Here is a 16634-nt window from a genome sequence, read left to right on the forward strand (position 1 = left end):
ATTTTAAGTTTTTTTTAGTCTACATACATTTTTAGTAGATTCAAAGAACACACTGTGTAGTTTTTTTATTGATCTTTTGTGAAAGTTTAACAAAGAGTTTATTATATTTGTTTTTGAATGATTACTAAACAATATGCAAACTACTCAAGAATTTCTTTTCCCTTTCCCACCATATCCTATACAAAATCAATTTATGGAAAAACTCTATATATGTCTAGAGAATGGTAATTTGGGAATCTTTGAAAGTCCAACAGGCACTGGTAAATCTATGTCAATTATTTGTGGTGCATTAAAGTGGCTAATTGATTATGAAGAATTGCAGAAGAGTCAGTTAACAGCTGCAATTTCGGTACTTGATGAGAAAATAGAAAAATGTGTTAATTCCTCTGATAATTGGTTATCTGTTCAGACCAAACAGATAGAATTGAACAGCGAAAGACAAGCGCTTAAAACAAAGTTAAACAACATTCTTCAGTACGAACGTAACAAAAATTTATTGGTAGAAACAGCTAAAAATATAAATAATAAAAAAAAATCGTACCATAAAATCAAAACAGATTATATAAAACATAAAGTATCAGAAAATGATTTGTCATTCGACGATTCACATCTGGAAGATGAAAATATAGAGGCAGAACTACTTTTAGAAGATATCGTACACTATTCAGATGGTTCTGAAAATGAAAACGAGGAAGGAAATATTTATGAAAACACCAAAATCTTTTTTTGTTCCAGAACTCATTCCCAATTGTCACAGTTTATAGGGGAACTAAAAAAAAGTCCTTATTTAAAAAATGTATCCGTCATAACATTGGCATCTAGGTAATTTTTAAGAATATTCTTTACATTATTATATAAAATTAAAATTGAAGAAATTCTAGAAATTATATTTTATTAACATTAATTGTTATATTTATATTTATAAATAATTTTAGGCAAAGTTATTGTATTAATAAAAACATAAGAAGATTAAAACACTTGAATTTAATTAACGAACAATGTTTACAATTACAAAAGAAGAAAACAACCGTTAAGCATGAAAAAGATGTTAAAAAAAAAAAAGTGACAACTAATTGTCCATTTATGCCAGGTAATCAAGATTGGCTAATAGGGGAAACTCTAGCACACATTCAGGATGTGGAAGAAATTGCACAGAAAGGAGAAAATCTTGAAACTTGTCCATATTACGCGTCAAGAAATGCTATTCCGCATGGTCAGCTAATATTAGTACCTTACAATACTATATTGCATAAAAACACAAGAATAAGTTCAGGAATTGTTTTAAAAAAAAATATATTAATAATCGACGAAGCTCATAATTTATTGGAAGCCATTGAAAGAATGCATAGTGTTATGGTTACAGGTAGACATCTATTGCACTGTTATAACCAACTTTTACAATATCAAAAAAGGTATTACACATTGTTTGTTTCGACAATCTCATTGTTATTATACTCTACAATCAATTATATTTTATATTTATAATTATACTCATTTATATTTCAGATTTCAAATGAATTTTTCTGCTAAAAGTGTCTTAAGCTTAAGTCAGTTAAGTTTTTGTTTAAAAAAACTCTTTACAATTTTTGGAGCTACTACAAAGTCAAATCCTAATGATAGTATCGACACAAAAGTATCATCGAAATTATATAAAATAGAAGAATTTGAAGTAACGACAGAAATTGACACAGTAAACATATTCGACTTGTTGAAATTTATTAAAAATTCTCGGTTGAGTCACAAACTACAAGCTTTCGTAGAACAATATGGAAATAATGTAAAACTTCATAAAAATGATACAGAAATTTCTGGTGTGACACAATTTTTAAATTCCATTAAAAACAAAGGTTTAGAATCGGACGTATCTCAGTCACTTACAGACAAAGTACCAAACGAAGAACAATCAAATAATCCATTGATATCAGTTGTGAGCTTTTTAGAATGTTTACAAAATAGGTGTAGCGATGGACGCATATTAGTCGTTCCTGGTTCAACTATTGGACAAAGTTTTATAAAATTTCTATTGTTAAATCCAGCAGCTCATTTTCATGATATCGGTACGGCCATAAATTTAAAAATACATGCTGTCTTACAATTCCTATTATTTTATGTAAATCTGATATAATCTAATTATTGATAGTACAAGATGCAAGAGCTGTAATACTAGCTGGTGGAACAATGGCACCAATGAACGAATTTACAGAACAATTATTTATAGCAGCAGGTGCCGCGCCTGATAGGATTGTTACATTTTCATGCGATCATGTGATTCCTCAAGAAAATATAATATGTAATATTATAACTCACGGTCCAACTGGTATTGAATTTGAATTTAATTTTCAAAATCGACAAAATACGAAATTGGTATATATTTCACTGATAATACCATAATTAAAGTGATTTTAGCAATTAATAAATAATCAATAAGGTATGTCAATAAAATTTTAAACATTTCAGATAGATGAACTAGGAAGAGCATTGTTAAATATATGTAATATTGTACCAGCTGGAATTGTAGTATTTTTACCCTCTTATAATTTTGAAGAATTAGTATACAAACATTTAGATAAGTCTGGAATATTAAAAAAAATTTCTTCAAAAAAGTGTGTTTTTCGTGAACCCAAATTAACTTCTCAGGTACTATTTTTATTTACATTGTTAGAATTATTTCATGAAATTTTCATATAAATCTTACATATTGTAGGTAAATGAAATTTTGGAACAATATGCACTTTGTATAAATAAACCACAAAGTCCTCAAAATGGATCTCTACTATTTAGTGTAGTAGGTGGTAAATTAAGCGAAGGATTAAATTTTTCTGACAATTTGGGTAGATGTATTATAGTTGTAGGAATGCCTTACCCAAATATTAAATCATTAGAACTACAAGAGAAAATGAAATATTTAAATAAAAATGTTGTACGTATTTATTTTTCTTTTTTGTTCTAACAATGTATATTGCATAACAATAATATAATTTAAATTTCATAATTCCTTCCATTCATTAGAAACCTGATGCCGGACAAAACTTTTATGAAAATTCATGTATGAAAGCAGTAAATCAATGTATTGGACGAGCTGTGCGACATATTAATGATTACTCAACAGTAATATTGTTTGATAAACGCTATTGTCAAAAAACAAAAGCACTCCCACATTGGATTCAACGTACAGTAATAATTCATAACACTTTTGGTAGTATGATTGGCAGTGTAGCCAAGTTTTTTGCTAAAAAAAAGAAATTATCACAATAGAAAAACAGTTAATTGATACAAATGATAAAAAATTTTGTAATAAATAATTAAAATAAAAAATGTCTTTATAATAACTTAATAGTAATTGAAATATTTTTAGTGTACTTACATAATACTAACGTATCAGATTACATAATAACACATAATATTAAAATTCGTAAATTATAAGTACAAAGTTCTAATCATACTACATATAATTTGCAAGTTGTATTTCAAACTTGTATGTTAGATCGTGACAATAAATTTGCCCAGGGTATAATATGGAACACGGAAAATGTGACTGGAAGAAATTCATTTTATATATTATTCTTTAGGATTTTTATTCTAAAAACTTTTATTCAGTTAATACTTTTATTATGTACTTATAGACACGTTAATTCTATTGTTATATACTTTAAAAAAGGGACTTACGTAATGTATTGCGTTTGGGTAATTTTGTGGCTGAATACTAAAACCACAATACTTTTTATAGCGTGCTCCTTGTTTTCCCAAGAGAAATTCCAATCCTTTAGGTTCAGATATTATTCTTCCCCATGGTTTTTCAATGTGCATTTCTTCTCCGCTATGTTCAGCATCGCTACTATAACTTTCATTGTTTTCTTCTACATTATTATCTGTCTAAAATAAAATTAATAATAAATTCATAAGTTTAAAAAGATGTTAATGTTCAAATAAATAAAAAGTACTATTGATAATTAATGTATATGAATTCAACATGTATTTACTTGTAATAAATCATAATTAGTAGAAAATTTTGGAATAATCTGAGGTGGTAGACGGCCTCCGGTATAAAATTGTACTCCACACTGATCAGAGTAGATTTCTAGGATGCTAAATACCAATGTATTTTAAACATTAACATTATTTAATAAATACTTTAAACATATAAATTTATTTACGAGTACCGTCCACTTTTTACATGCCAAGCTTTTGCAACAAATGAACTTCCAGATTGTCCATTTTTTGTAATGCAAAAATTGTGATCATAGCCTTCTCCAAATGGTACCTAATATTAAATAAATAATTGTATTCGATACTTTGAAAATGTAATGATATTGAACAACTTTATACCTTTTCCATATATTCTCCTAAAACCCTGGGTATTCGAAAGTCCATGACTGTTCCACCTACACCACGTATTGCACCTGTTGGAACTGGATCTGTGTAGTCCGCAAATGTCCATCGATCACAGTTTAATAATATTTTATGTTTTTTTAGCTCTACTTCTCCAGCATCCTATCAGATTGTTTATTTTATCAAGTCATATAATTAAATACATGTGAATCATACTGCTACTCACATGTCCAGCTAAATTAAACACAGAACCATGCGATAAGTTCACTATCGTCGGTTTAGAAGTTGTTGCTCGCATACACATTTCTAACTTATTATCTGCAGTTAATTTGAATCTTATTGTAGTTAATACTGCGCCTGGGTACCCTTCCTCTCCATCTTGACTTAAATAGCTCATGACAACTGAACATCCAGCAATGTATGAATCCCATACTTTGCGGCCAAAACCATTTACCTAATAAAATTGTGTAAAAAAAGGTATTTACATATTACATAGCCTAACGTAACATAATGAATTTACTCCTCCATGCAAATGATGTTTTCCATTAAAATCATTTTTTGTTAATTCATAATCTCTGCCTTTGATAGTAATATGACCATATTTAATACGATTTGCACATCTGCCTAATATACATCCAATAAATGGATTTGTCATAGGGTTCATGTATCCTATAAAATTCAGTTATATTTTAACAATAAATATTCATAAAACTTAGTTATTTTAAGGGTAGAAGCTGAAATTACACCTTTCAAATCATCAAATCCAAGAACAACATCAGCAGAATGTCCATATTTATCTGGACATTTTAAAGATATAATTGTAGCACCCCAAGTAATAACAGTAACTTCCATTTGATTAGTATTTGCCATTGTATATGATTTTATTATTTTTGGAATAGAATCAGTAAAAATTTGATCCCCATCGTTTTCTTATTTTTATAATTTATTATTAACTTGTAGGTATATTATTTTTTATTTTGTCACAACAAAGAATAATTAAACAACCTACCGACCCAGATTTCTCCAAATATTCCTTCTGTAATTGTTATATTTTTGCAATTACAACCACGAAAATCCATATTTAATGATACAATTATATTCAATACAATTTATACAATACTTAATGAGTTAGAATGCTTATGGTATTAAAATCAGTACAATAAATTTCACTTTTCTAATATAAAGAAATTAAAAATACTACTCATATAGGTACTAAGTATTTATTTGTTTAAACAATAGAAAGTCATTTGACGAGTACATTGTCATGCTGCATATATTTATCATTTCTAACCTTATTTTAACTTTAGTAATGTCATACATTTTTTCAATTGATTTTAAAATCGAAAAAATCGATACTATTTTTTCAGGCGCGTTTTATTATTAGAAAATGTTGAACAAGATATTGGGCACTGCATGACCATCAATATCTACAGACATAAAAAACAGGTTGATATGAGAAAAAGGGCAACAAATATTAAATTTATGATACGCAAAATTAAAAAAATGAATTCATTAAAGAAATGTAATAACGAATATCGTCTTCGATTTTTTACTCAACAGAATTAAATGTAATGGAGTATACACAAAAATTGAATGGAAAACGTGTCTGATTTGCACTAAAAATTCATGTATTTTTCCAAGCATTGTACATTATTCTATAAATATTAATTATATAAATTATAAATAGTAACCGGAGTATATATTATATTAATTATTACAATTATTGTAATGTTTAAGCATCGCAGACTGTAGGTGATGCTTTATTATCATTAATAAATCATTTCAAATAACAACAGAGATATAATTACATTTTTTTTATCATATAAAACGTTTCCGATGAGTTTTATCCAAACGGAGGAAATGGGAATGTTAGAACTTTAATATTAACTCAATTATTTAATCGAAATCAGTGTGGCCAGATTTGGCATAATAGACTATTGAATTGAACGCATCGACGACGACACTAGTAACGACGAATTTCCTTAACCGACATACCCTACCGCACGAGCCACATGTTACGTGTGGTCAGTGTTTCACGCAACTTCGGAAATCGATAAAGAAGGCGAATAGGAAGGAAGGAGCCTTTCCTTCTTGATCTTGAAGAGCTAATGTCAAACAATTTCGAATCTCGACTGCCCAGGCATTTTTACTTTCCGACCTATGTAGGCGCACATAAGCAAAGTACCCATAATGAAAAAAAAATTTTGTAAAATTTATTTTACGGAAATACACGTTTTAAGACCTCCTGATCATATTTTAATTATTGAAAAAAAAGAAATTTTTTTTTATTCCCATGTATGAGCACACATATGTATATTATTAATACGATTTTTGAAAATAAATAAAGTAAAAGTTATCTCATTGAAATTTTTTCTAGAATTAGTACCTAGAAAAAAGTATTAGACAACATTTGATTTTGATTTAGATTAAAAATCAAATTTATATTGTTTTAAATTCGCAGCCATTAGCTCGGTGTTACCCATAATGAAGAAGTTTTTCTTCAAAGGTAACACCGATTACCAGGTCTCACCACGAGGAGGTTGCTGCGAGTGGAGACCCAAAGTGAGACCGATGGAACAAAGTTCGATCAATCTTCCTTTTTACAGACTTAGAACTAACGCATGACGCAAAAAAAAAGATGCCAAGTAATTACTTTTCTAAAACAAAGGAGGAAGCTAAATTGTGGTAGACGCGACACGACGAAACGCGACACAATACTGCACAGTGCAGTAGGAACATGAGGTGCGACACGTACCGAATAGCGGGTCAAAAGGGGCAGCTCGTTACCTCTTAGCAAGTCCAATTGAAGGGGAGGAGAATCGACGCACCAGACACGGGTTCCCCATTTCTCCAACGCGTCCTGCTGGGAGCCCGTAGGACCCAACCCGGGACGTCTGACACAGGAGAGAGATCCTGAGTCGGGGCTACCGCAGACAGGAACAGGTCCCCTCTACGGCCGATGACTCTTTCCCTAGAATTGTCTCACCAGAGGACGGCAACCGACCCTTCGAACCATCTAAACGGCCGATCACTTGCTTTCTACATTAAAGCAGCGGTGACCGGAGCTGGAAACGGGGGAACGAGACTGGAAAAGAAGCTGTTAATTAATTAATTACTTGGCAATCTACGCATTAAATAAACTAATATACAATATAAACAGAAAATTAACGTCGTAGGTGGAATTAATGAGATTAAAATGGGAATTGAGAAACATAGGAAAGGAAAAAAAGAAATATTCGACGTTAATTTTACCATTCGCGCCGCGCCTTAAATTTAACGGTAATACGCATGAATCTTGCATCCGTCGTCCTCTATCTAAAAATTGATCTGAATAAAAACTAAAATAAAAATTAGTAGTTATAGACACAAATTAGAATTAATTATGTGAACAAATATAGGGACAAATATAAATATAGGGACAAATACAAATATACAACCAAGAACAGGATAATTAAAAAAATAACAACCCCACGATGAAAGACAATGAGGAACAAAATAATTTGAAAAATCACAACCCAACGAAGTAAAGAATGATGAACAAAATAATTCGAAAAATAACAACCCATCGATGTCGAAAATAAAGAACAGAATAATTGGAAAAATATCTACCCAACGATGTAATATATGTAGATAAAAGCTGAAAGAAAAAACAATTGAATGAATTATTGGAGAGAGGAACGCAACAACGAAATATTACATCCCTATATATAAATAGAAAACACAATAATGGTATTAATTATATGAATATAAATATATGTATGTATATACCAATCGGCGACACCAATCGGCGACACCAGTCAGCATCGCAGAATCAGAGAATCTGAAACAGAAAGAAAAACGCGTGACAGTACCCCCGGCGGTTCCAGGAGTACTGAAAAGAGTCGGTCAGTTGTGCCCGCTTTTATGCAGTCAAGCCAAAGAATCAACGAGCCAATCAGCAGCCAGTCAGCAGTCTTCCGGCTTCAAGAAGTTCTATAAAAACCGTGCCCCCTGGCGGGCCCGCGGCAGATATCCCTCAACCACCAAGCAAGACGGACCGTATCGAGATGAAGAATTTAATTGAAGATTTCCATTCAATCAAAATCGAAGATGGCGGCCAAGAAGATGGTTCACGAGCAGCGGCCAAGGGACAAACCGGTCTTTTTAAAGACCAAGAAAATCTCATATTTGGGAACAACACCAAAACTGAACACCAAAACTGAACACCAAAACTGAACACCAAAACTCAATACCAAAACTGAACAACTAAACTGAACAACTTTTATATTTAACAACTCAGAGACACTTTACATCTCTGTTTTGTAACAAGTTTTATATTTAACAATTCAGAGACACTTTACATCTCTGTTTTCTAACAACTTTTATATTTAACAACTCAGAGACACTTTACATCTCTGTTTTGTAACAACTTTTATATTTAACAACTCAGAGACACTTTACATCTCTGTTTTGTAACAACTTTTATATTTAACAACTCAGAGACACTTTACATCTCTGTTTTGTAACAACTTTTATATTTAACAACTCAGAGACACTTTACATCTCTGTTATGGCACAAGTTATGCAATAAAACTGAACATGGTATATTTGCCTATATGTATAGGAAAGAAATTCGTCGTTAGTATTGTCGCCCGTCAATGCACTTAATTATGCAAGATCAGTATACTATCTAATTTTATTTTTCATTATACCGGTTTGTAATATCGTAAAGATCAATGCAAAAACATTATGCACAGCTCTTGTATTTCTTTGATTTATCCAAGTAGTCAAAGTATAATATTTAACAAACTTTTGATTCAAATAAAACAACGAAAGACACAAAATTTGTGTAAGTACCTGTTACATGCAACCTATGTATAAATGCATAATAACTAATATTGATATACGCATAACGAACTTAGTTTGTGATATGAAACATTAAGAAAAGTGTAAATTAATAAATAGGTTTCAAAATGGGTATTCCAGGTTTAACAACTTTCATAAACAATCGTTCAGATCGTTATTTGGAATAATTCGAGCCATGTGATAGGTATTTAGTTATTTAGCTGTCAAATATATAATTCGTACAAGTGCAATTGTGTTTTTGGCGGTGATTACGATAAATACGCTCAACGAGTATCGGATTTTTTTGACGATTTGATAAAGTGCAATGCAGTACCATTAGTTTTGATTAAATAAAATTAGATAGTATACTGATCTTGCATAATTAAGTGCATTGACGGGCGACAATACTAACGACGAATTTCCTTCCTATACATATAGGCAAATATACCATGTTCAGTTTTATTGCATAACTTGTGCCATAACAGAGATGTAAAGTGTCTCTGAGTTGTTAAATATAAAAGTTGTTACAAAACAGAGATGTAAAGTGACTGTGAATTGTTAAATATAAAAGTTGTTACAAAACAGAGATGTAAAGTGACTGTGAATTGTTAAATATAAAAGTTGTTACAAAACAGAGATGTAAAGTGACTGTGAATTGTTAAATATAAAAGTTGTTCCATAACAGAGATGTTCAGTCTCTGATTTGTTCAATATTCAATTTCTATATATTCTCCATCAAAATACGCGTTGTTTGCAACTTGAAACATTAAGATCCTTCAATCCGTTCAAAAGTTATAATGTTTTAAAGATGCAGAAATGTTCGCTCGAAATTTCATGCGTATGGTTAAAACATTATAACTTCTGAACGGATTGAAGGATCTTAATGTTTCAAGTTGCAAACAACGCGCGTTTCGATGGAGAATATGTAGAAATGCTTTATATATACCTATAAGTATGCCATTATTGAAATAATAATTCTTTAATTTTATGTTGGGGGACAATTCGTTAACAATTCGTGTATCAAAATTGCACAGATGTCGCTCGGTCACTCGTGAGGGTCCGTGCTCCTAGGATATAAGAGCCCCCTGAGGCGTTCATCGGGGAGTTATCTCCCAACCACCAAGCAAGAGGGTCCGTATCGAGATGAAGAATTTAATTGAAGATTTCCATTTAATCAAAATCGAAGATGGCCAAAGATGATGGTTCACGAGCAGCGGCCAAAGGACAAATCGGTCTTTTTAAAGACCAAGAAAGTCTCATTTGTGGGAACCACTAAACTGAACAACTTTTATATTTAACCACTCAGAGACTTTTTACATCTCTGTTTTGGAACAACTTTTATATTTAACAACTCGGAGACTTTTTACATCTCTGTTTTGGAACAACTTTTATATTTAATAACTCAGAGACTTTTTACATCTCTGTTTTGGAACAACTTGTGTAATAAAACTGAACATGGTATATTTGCCTATATAGGCGAAAAATATACAAATACAAATTGAATTTATTGAATTGATATTAAATAAACATTCTTTGCTATAAGTTCAAAAAATTATTATTTGAAATAGTAGAACAATTAGAAAATAAATCGTTTGAAAATAATTTCGAAAGTCTTACTTGATAAACTATATCCGAACGATTTATTTCCAAAGTATTGTTTTATGTCAAACATGATCAGGGGGTCTTGAAACGTGTATTTACGCGTCAATTTTTCATTCAATATGGGCTTTGCTTATATATTTGTGTCTATATAACTTGAATTTAAATTCAAATGGTAATGAAAAATCAATGACGCATGTTTGTACATTATTTTTTAATCCTGGACTCGTTAATGGTACTTCTCTAAGATTAGATAGGGACAGTAATGAGGAAGAAAATTTAGTGTCAGTGCCTTCTGGTTCGTAACATTTAAGCTTTTTATTACAGTCTCTCATCATGTATTTCATAAAACCTCTCCTTCTATTCATTCCTGATTGCAGAAATGCATATATAACTCTAATAATTTTTAAACTTATTACATTGCTCAATGGATAGGAATAATCCTCTATTTGTACAGGACAAATATATAAATGTCGAACCAACAAATCCATAAAATATGCAGGATAATTGCCCATAAGAAATTCATCTACAAACAAATTAGGTACATTAGCTAGTGCATTATTGGTAGCAGATTCTGACCCCTTTAAGCATGTCTAATATTTCAACTTCGTCTTCTTCCTCTTCTTCTTCTTCTTCTTCGGATGATTCAAAGTCTCCATTTTTATCAGTTTCTTCTATGTACATTAGACTATTAACATCTCCATCAAATTAAAAAATTCTGTTTATGGAATGTGTTGTGGCACGAGCTGCATATTCCTGTGAAAACCCCAATGGAAGTAACCAAGTATTTCTGTAGATGCATTTGTATAGCCATTTATATTAATTTCTATTATGCTTAATATTTATTGTCTTACGGTTTTAGGTGATCTACATAGTATTCCAATGACTGCTTTGTCCAAGGTGTAAAATCCGCTCAACCATTGTAAAGTTGCTTCTATACAATACTGTCGATTACTATACCTTTTTCTTGTTATTCGTCGTAACTTTAAATAACGAAAGAGGTTTCTAAATGTACCAAGTTTTACATAATCATTGCCTAGTAATATTGCAGCTAATGGCAGTGTAGATTGACTTAAACCTCTATAAGAATTTAATAAGTGTTCAACTTTATAAATTTTACAACGTTTCGTGTAACCATTTCCAGTTGAACTTTTCACCGTGTAATTGTCCAATGTATCAAATGGTATGTGCAATGTCCCAAACACATAAAAATCTGAATCATAACTCAATAGAGGACAATTCAATATCCTTGCTACAGTAGCTATAGCATTATCAGCTTCGAATAACTTTAACAAATCGTCAAAAAAATCCGATACTCGTTGAGCGTATTTATCGTAATCACCGCCAAAAACACAATTGCACTTGTACGAATTATATATTTGACAGCTAAATAACTAAATACCTATCACATGGCTCGAATTATTCCAAATAACGATCTGAACGATTGTTTATGAAAGTTGTTAAACCTGGAATACCCATTTTGAAACCTATTTATTAATTTACACTTTTCTTAATGTTTCATATCACAAACTAAGTTCGTTATGCGTATATCAATATTAGTTATTATGCATTTATACATAGGTTGCATGTAACAGGTACTTACACAAATTTTGTGTCTTTCGTTGTTTTATTTGAATCAAAAGTTTGTTAAATATTATACTTTGACTACTTGGATAAATCAAAGAAATACAAGAGCTGTGCATAATGTTTTTGCATTGATCTTTACGATATTACAAACCGGTATAATGAAAAATAAAATTAGATAGTATACTGATCTTGCATAATTAAGTGCATTGACGGGCGACAATACTAACGACGAATTTCTTTCCTATACATATAGGCAAATATACCATGTTCAGTTTTATTGCATAACTTGTGCCATAACAGAGATGTAAAGTGTCTCTGAGTTGTTAAATATAAAAGTTGTTACAAAACAGAGATGTAAAGTGTCTCTGAGTTGTTAAATATAAAAGTTGTTACAAAACAGAGATGTAAAGTGTCTCTGAGTTGTTAAATATAAAAGTTGTTCAGTTTAGTTGTTCAGTTTTGGTATTGAGTTTTGGTGTTCAGTTTTGGTGTTCAGTTTTGGTGTTCAGTTTTGGTGTTGTTCCCAAATATGAGATTTTCTTGGTCTTTAAAAAGACCGGTTTGTCCCTTGGCCGCTGCTCGTGAACCATCTTCTTGGCCGCCATCTTCGATTTTGATTGAATGGAAATCTTCAATTAAATTCTTCATCTCGATACGGTCCGTCTTGCTTGGTGGTTGAGGGATATCTGCCGCGGGCCCGCCAGGGGGCACGGTTTTTATAGAACTTCTTGAAGCCGGAAGACTGCTGACTGGCTGCTGATTGGCTCGTTGATTCTTTGGCTTGACTGCATAAAAGCGGGCACAACTGACCGACTCTTTTCAGTATTCCTGGAACCGCCGGGGGTACTGTCACGCGTTTTTCTTTCTGTTTCAGATTCTCTGATTCTGCGATGCTGACTGGTGTCGCCGATTGGTGTCGCCGATTGGTATATACATACATATATTTATATTCATATAATTAATACCATTATTGTGTTTTCTATTTATATATAGGGATGTAATATTTCGTTGTTGCGTTCCTCTCTCCAATAATTCATTCAATTGTTTTTTCTTTCAGCTTTTATCTACATATATTACATCGTTGGGTAGATATTTTTCCAATTATTCTGTTCTTTATTTTCGACATCGATGGGTTGTTATTTTTCGAATTATTTTGTTCATCATTCTTTACTTCGTTGGGTTGTGATTTTTCAAATTATTTTGTTCCTCATTGTTTTTCATCGTGGGGTTGTTATTTTTTTAATTATCCTGTTCTTGGTTGTATATTTGTATTTGTCCCTATATTTATATTTGTCCCTATGTTTGTTCACATAATTAATTCTAATTTGTGTCTATAACTACTAATTTTTATTTTAGTTTTTATTCAGATCAATTTTTAGATAGAGGACGACGGATGCAAGATTCATGCGTATTACCGTTAAATTTAAGGCGCGGCGCGAATGGTAAAATTAACGTCGAATATTTCTTTTTTTCCTTTCCTATGTTTCTCAATTCCCATTTTAATCTCATTAATTCCACCTACGACGTTAATTTTCTGTTTATATTGTATATTAGTTTATTTAATGCGTAGATTGCCAAGTAATTAATTAATTAACAGCTTCTTTTCCAGTCTCGTTCCCCCGTTTCCAGCTCCGGTCACCGCTGCTTTAATGTAGAAAGCAAGTGATCGGCCGTTTAGATGGTTCGAAGGGTCGGTTGCCGTCCTCTGGTGAGACAATTCTAGGGAAAGAGTCATCGGCCGTAGAGGGGACCTGTTCCTGTCTGCGGTAGCCCCGACTCAGGATCTCTCTCCTGTGTCAGACGTCCCGGGTTGGGTCCTACGGGCTCCCAGCAGGACGCGTTGGAGAAATGGGGAACCCGTGTCTGGTGCGTCGATTCTCCTCCCCTTCAATTGGACTTGCTAAGAGGTAACGAGCTGCCCCTTTTGACCCGCTATTCGGTACGTGTCGCACCTCATGTTCCTACTGCACTGTGCAGTATTGTGTCGCGTTTCGTCGTGTCGCGTCTACCACAATTTAGCTTCCTCCTTTGTTTTAGAAAAGTAATTACTTGGCATCTTTTTTTTTTGCGTCATGCGTTAGTTCTGAGTCTGTAAAAAGGAAGATTGATCGAACTTTGTTCCATCGGTCTCACTTTGGGTCTCCACTCGCAGCAACCTCCTCGTGGTGAGACCTGGTTAATCGGTGTTACCTTTGAAGAAAAACTTCTTCATTATGGGTAACACCGAGCTAATGGCTGCGAATTTAAAACAATATAAATTTGATTTTTAATCTAAATCAAAATCAAATGTTGTCTAATACTTTTTTCTAGGTACTAATTCTAGAAAAAATTTCAATGAGATAACTTTTACTTTATTTATTTTCAAAATCTCGTATTAATAATATACATATGTGTGCTCATACATGGGAATAAAAAAAAATTTCTTTTTTTTCAATAATTAAAATATGATCAGGAGGTCTTAAAACGTGTATTTCCGTAAAATAAATTTTACAAAATTTTTTTTTCATTATGGATACTTTGCTTATGTGCGCCTACATAGGTCGGAAAGTAAAAATGCCTGGGCAGTCGAGATTCGAAATTGTTTGACATTAGCTCTTCAAGATCAAGAAGGAAAGGCTCCTTCCTTCCTATTCGCCTTCTTTATCGATTTTCCGAAGTTGCGTGAAACACTGACCACACGTAACATGTGGCTCGTGCGGTAGGGTATGTCGGTTAAGGAAATTCGTCGTTACTAGTGTCGTCGTCGATGCGTTCAATTCAATAGTCTATTATGCCAAATCTGGCCACACTGATTTCGATTAAATAATTGAGTTAATATTAAAGTTCTAACATTCCCATTTCCTCCGTTTGGATAAAACTCATCGGAAACGTTTTATATGATAAAAAAAATGTAATTATATCTCTGTTGTTATTTGAAATGATTTATTAATGATAATAAAGCATCACCTACAGTCTGCGATGCTTAAACATTACAATAATTGTAATAATTAATATAATATATACTCCGGTTACTATTTATAATTTATATAATTAATATTTATAGAATAATGTACAATGCTTGGAAAAATACATGAATTTTTAGTGCAAATCAGACACGTTTTCCATTCAATTTTTGTGTATACTCCATTACATTTAATTCTGTTGAGTAAAAAATCGAAGACGATATTCGTTATTACATTTCTTTAATGAATTCATTTTTTTAATTTTGCGTATCATAAATTTAATATTTGTTGCCCTTTTTCTCATATCAACCTGTTTTTTATGTCTGTAGATATTGATGGTCATGCAGTGCCCAATATCTTGTTCGGCAAACTATGTTCACCACAGAAAATTCTCTGAAATTCCTACATCTTCATACAATGTTATATTACACAAAAGGTTTTTTCACAAGCTTTGGGTTCTGCATTTCATTATTTTTAAGGCGCACACCAAAGCAGTCATTTGTTACTTAAATACACGTGGAACACATTGCACTTAGCTTATTAGTAATAATCTTATAACTACAAAGTAATTTCAAATTTAAATAAATTGCCAGTGATTACGGATTTACGGGTTGCAGTACATTCTACGTCTTCTAAGCTCGTATATTACAAAAAATACTGACAAAAAATTAATTTCACACACGAGTACCGATTAATTAAAGAATTGTGGTAACTCCTCGATATCGATATTTTGAAATGTCATTAAGTAGAATCACTTAATATATTTTACAACAAATTAACATGTAAAGAATGGAGGAGATAGCACAGTAAATATTTAGTTTCATAATTATCTTCTTGGTCACAAGTGTTATTGTACAAATTACTAATTTGTAAGCAGCATGCAGTTTTAGTAGAACTTTAATAAGGAAATATTTACAATTTTAGTTTATATTAAAAGAAACGCATTCAGAACAACAACATTTGGTCTTATTCAACTTCTTGGTGGAAAAGGAAACTATTCCCCAACTCTCAAAAACATTATTAGTTTACATATATAAATCAAGTATATTAACATGTGAATTTGAGAATGATTCTAATAGTATATATGAAAAATCACGTTTTACACAGTTATTCTGAACACTGTTTCTTCATAAATTTTGTCTAATCGATGAAACATATCATCTATAAATGTTTTTTAATGAAATACAAAACTGGGTTTTTTTTCTTACTTTAAGCTAAAGAATTTATAATATATAAAAAATAAATATAGCTTAGACTAGCACTGTTGGCGATCACGCGCCATTACACAATCGATAGTTGATAGCTGCCTAATATTATATTTTGTATAAGTAAATTATTGTTACTATCAACAGT

General features: G+C 31.6%; 2 protein-coding genes and 1 long non-coding RNA gene across 4 annotated transcripts; 1 reads left to right on the plus strand and 2 right to left on the minus strand.

Moving 5' to 3' along the window:
• The first annotated feature begins 133 nt into the window (after positions 1-133).
• Positions 134-3255, plus strand: LOC122404733 (ATP-dependent DNA helicase DDX11). Its single transcript, XM_043408955.1, has 7 exons — positions 134-822; positions 936-1412; positions 1507-2057; positions 2141-2364; positions 2458-2637; positions 2705-2920; positions 3010-3255. Exons 1-7 carry the CDS (start codon positions 134-136, stop codon positions 3253-3255), a joined length of 2583 nt encoding a protein of 860 aa, XP_043264890.1.
• LOC122404564 (galactose mutarotase-like) lies at positions 3100-5572 on the minus strand. Of its 2 annotated transcripts, none has more exons than XM_043408627.1 (10): positions 5450-5572; positions 5076-5365; positions 4850-4998; positions 4556-4783; positions 4327-4491; positions 4155-4261; positions 3981-4086; positions 3667-3873; positions 3365-3535; positions 3100-3229 (listed from the first exon to the last, which is right to left on the minus strand). In XM_043408627.1, exons 2-9 carry the CDS (start codon positions 5197-5199, stop codon positions 3443-3445), a joined length of 1179 nt encoding a protein of 392 aa, XP_043264562.1. In that variant the 5' UTR covers positions 5200-5365; positions 5450-5572; the 3' UTR covers positions 3100-3229; positions 3365-3442. The 2 variants fall into 2 exon arrangements, with proteins under 2 accessions (XP_043264562.1, XP_043264560.1); XM_043408625.1 differs by lacking the exon at positions 5450-5572 and having other exon boundaries at positions 4161-4261; positions 5076-5258; positions 5339-5408.
• A 5296-nt stretch (positions 5573-10868) lies between these two features.
• Positions 10869-12166, minus strand: LOC122404697. The gene is made up of 3 exons (XR_006259717.1): positions 12155-12166; positions 11607-11735; positions 10869-11508 (listed from the first exon to the last, which is right to left on the minus strand). It is a non-coding gene; the product is annotated as an uncharacterized LOC122404697 (long non-coding RNA).
• Positions 12167-16634: the final 4468 nt, after the last annotated feature.

This window comes from Colletes gigas, unplaced genomic scaffold, assembly GCF_013123115.1.
Source record: "Colletes gigas isolate AHSC1104 unplaced genomic scaffold, ASM1312311v1 Colletes_gigas_Sc00003, whole genome shotgun sequence".
NCBI classification, from domain to species: domain Eukaryota; kingdom Metazoa; phylum Arthropoda; class Insecta; order Hymenoptera; family Colletidae; genus Colletes; species Colletes gigas.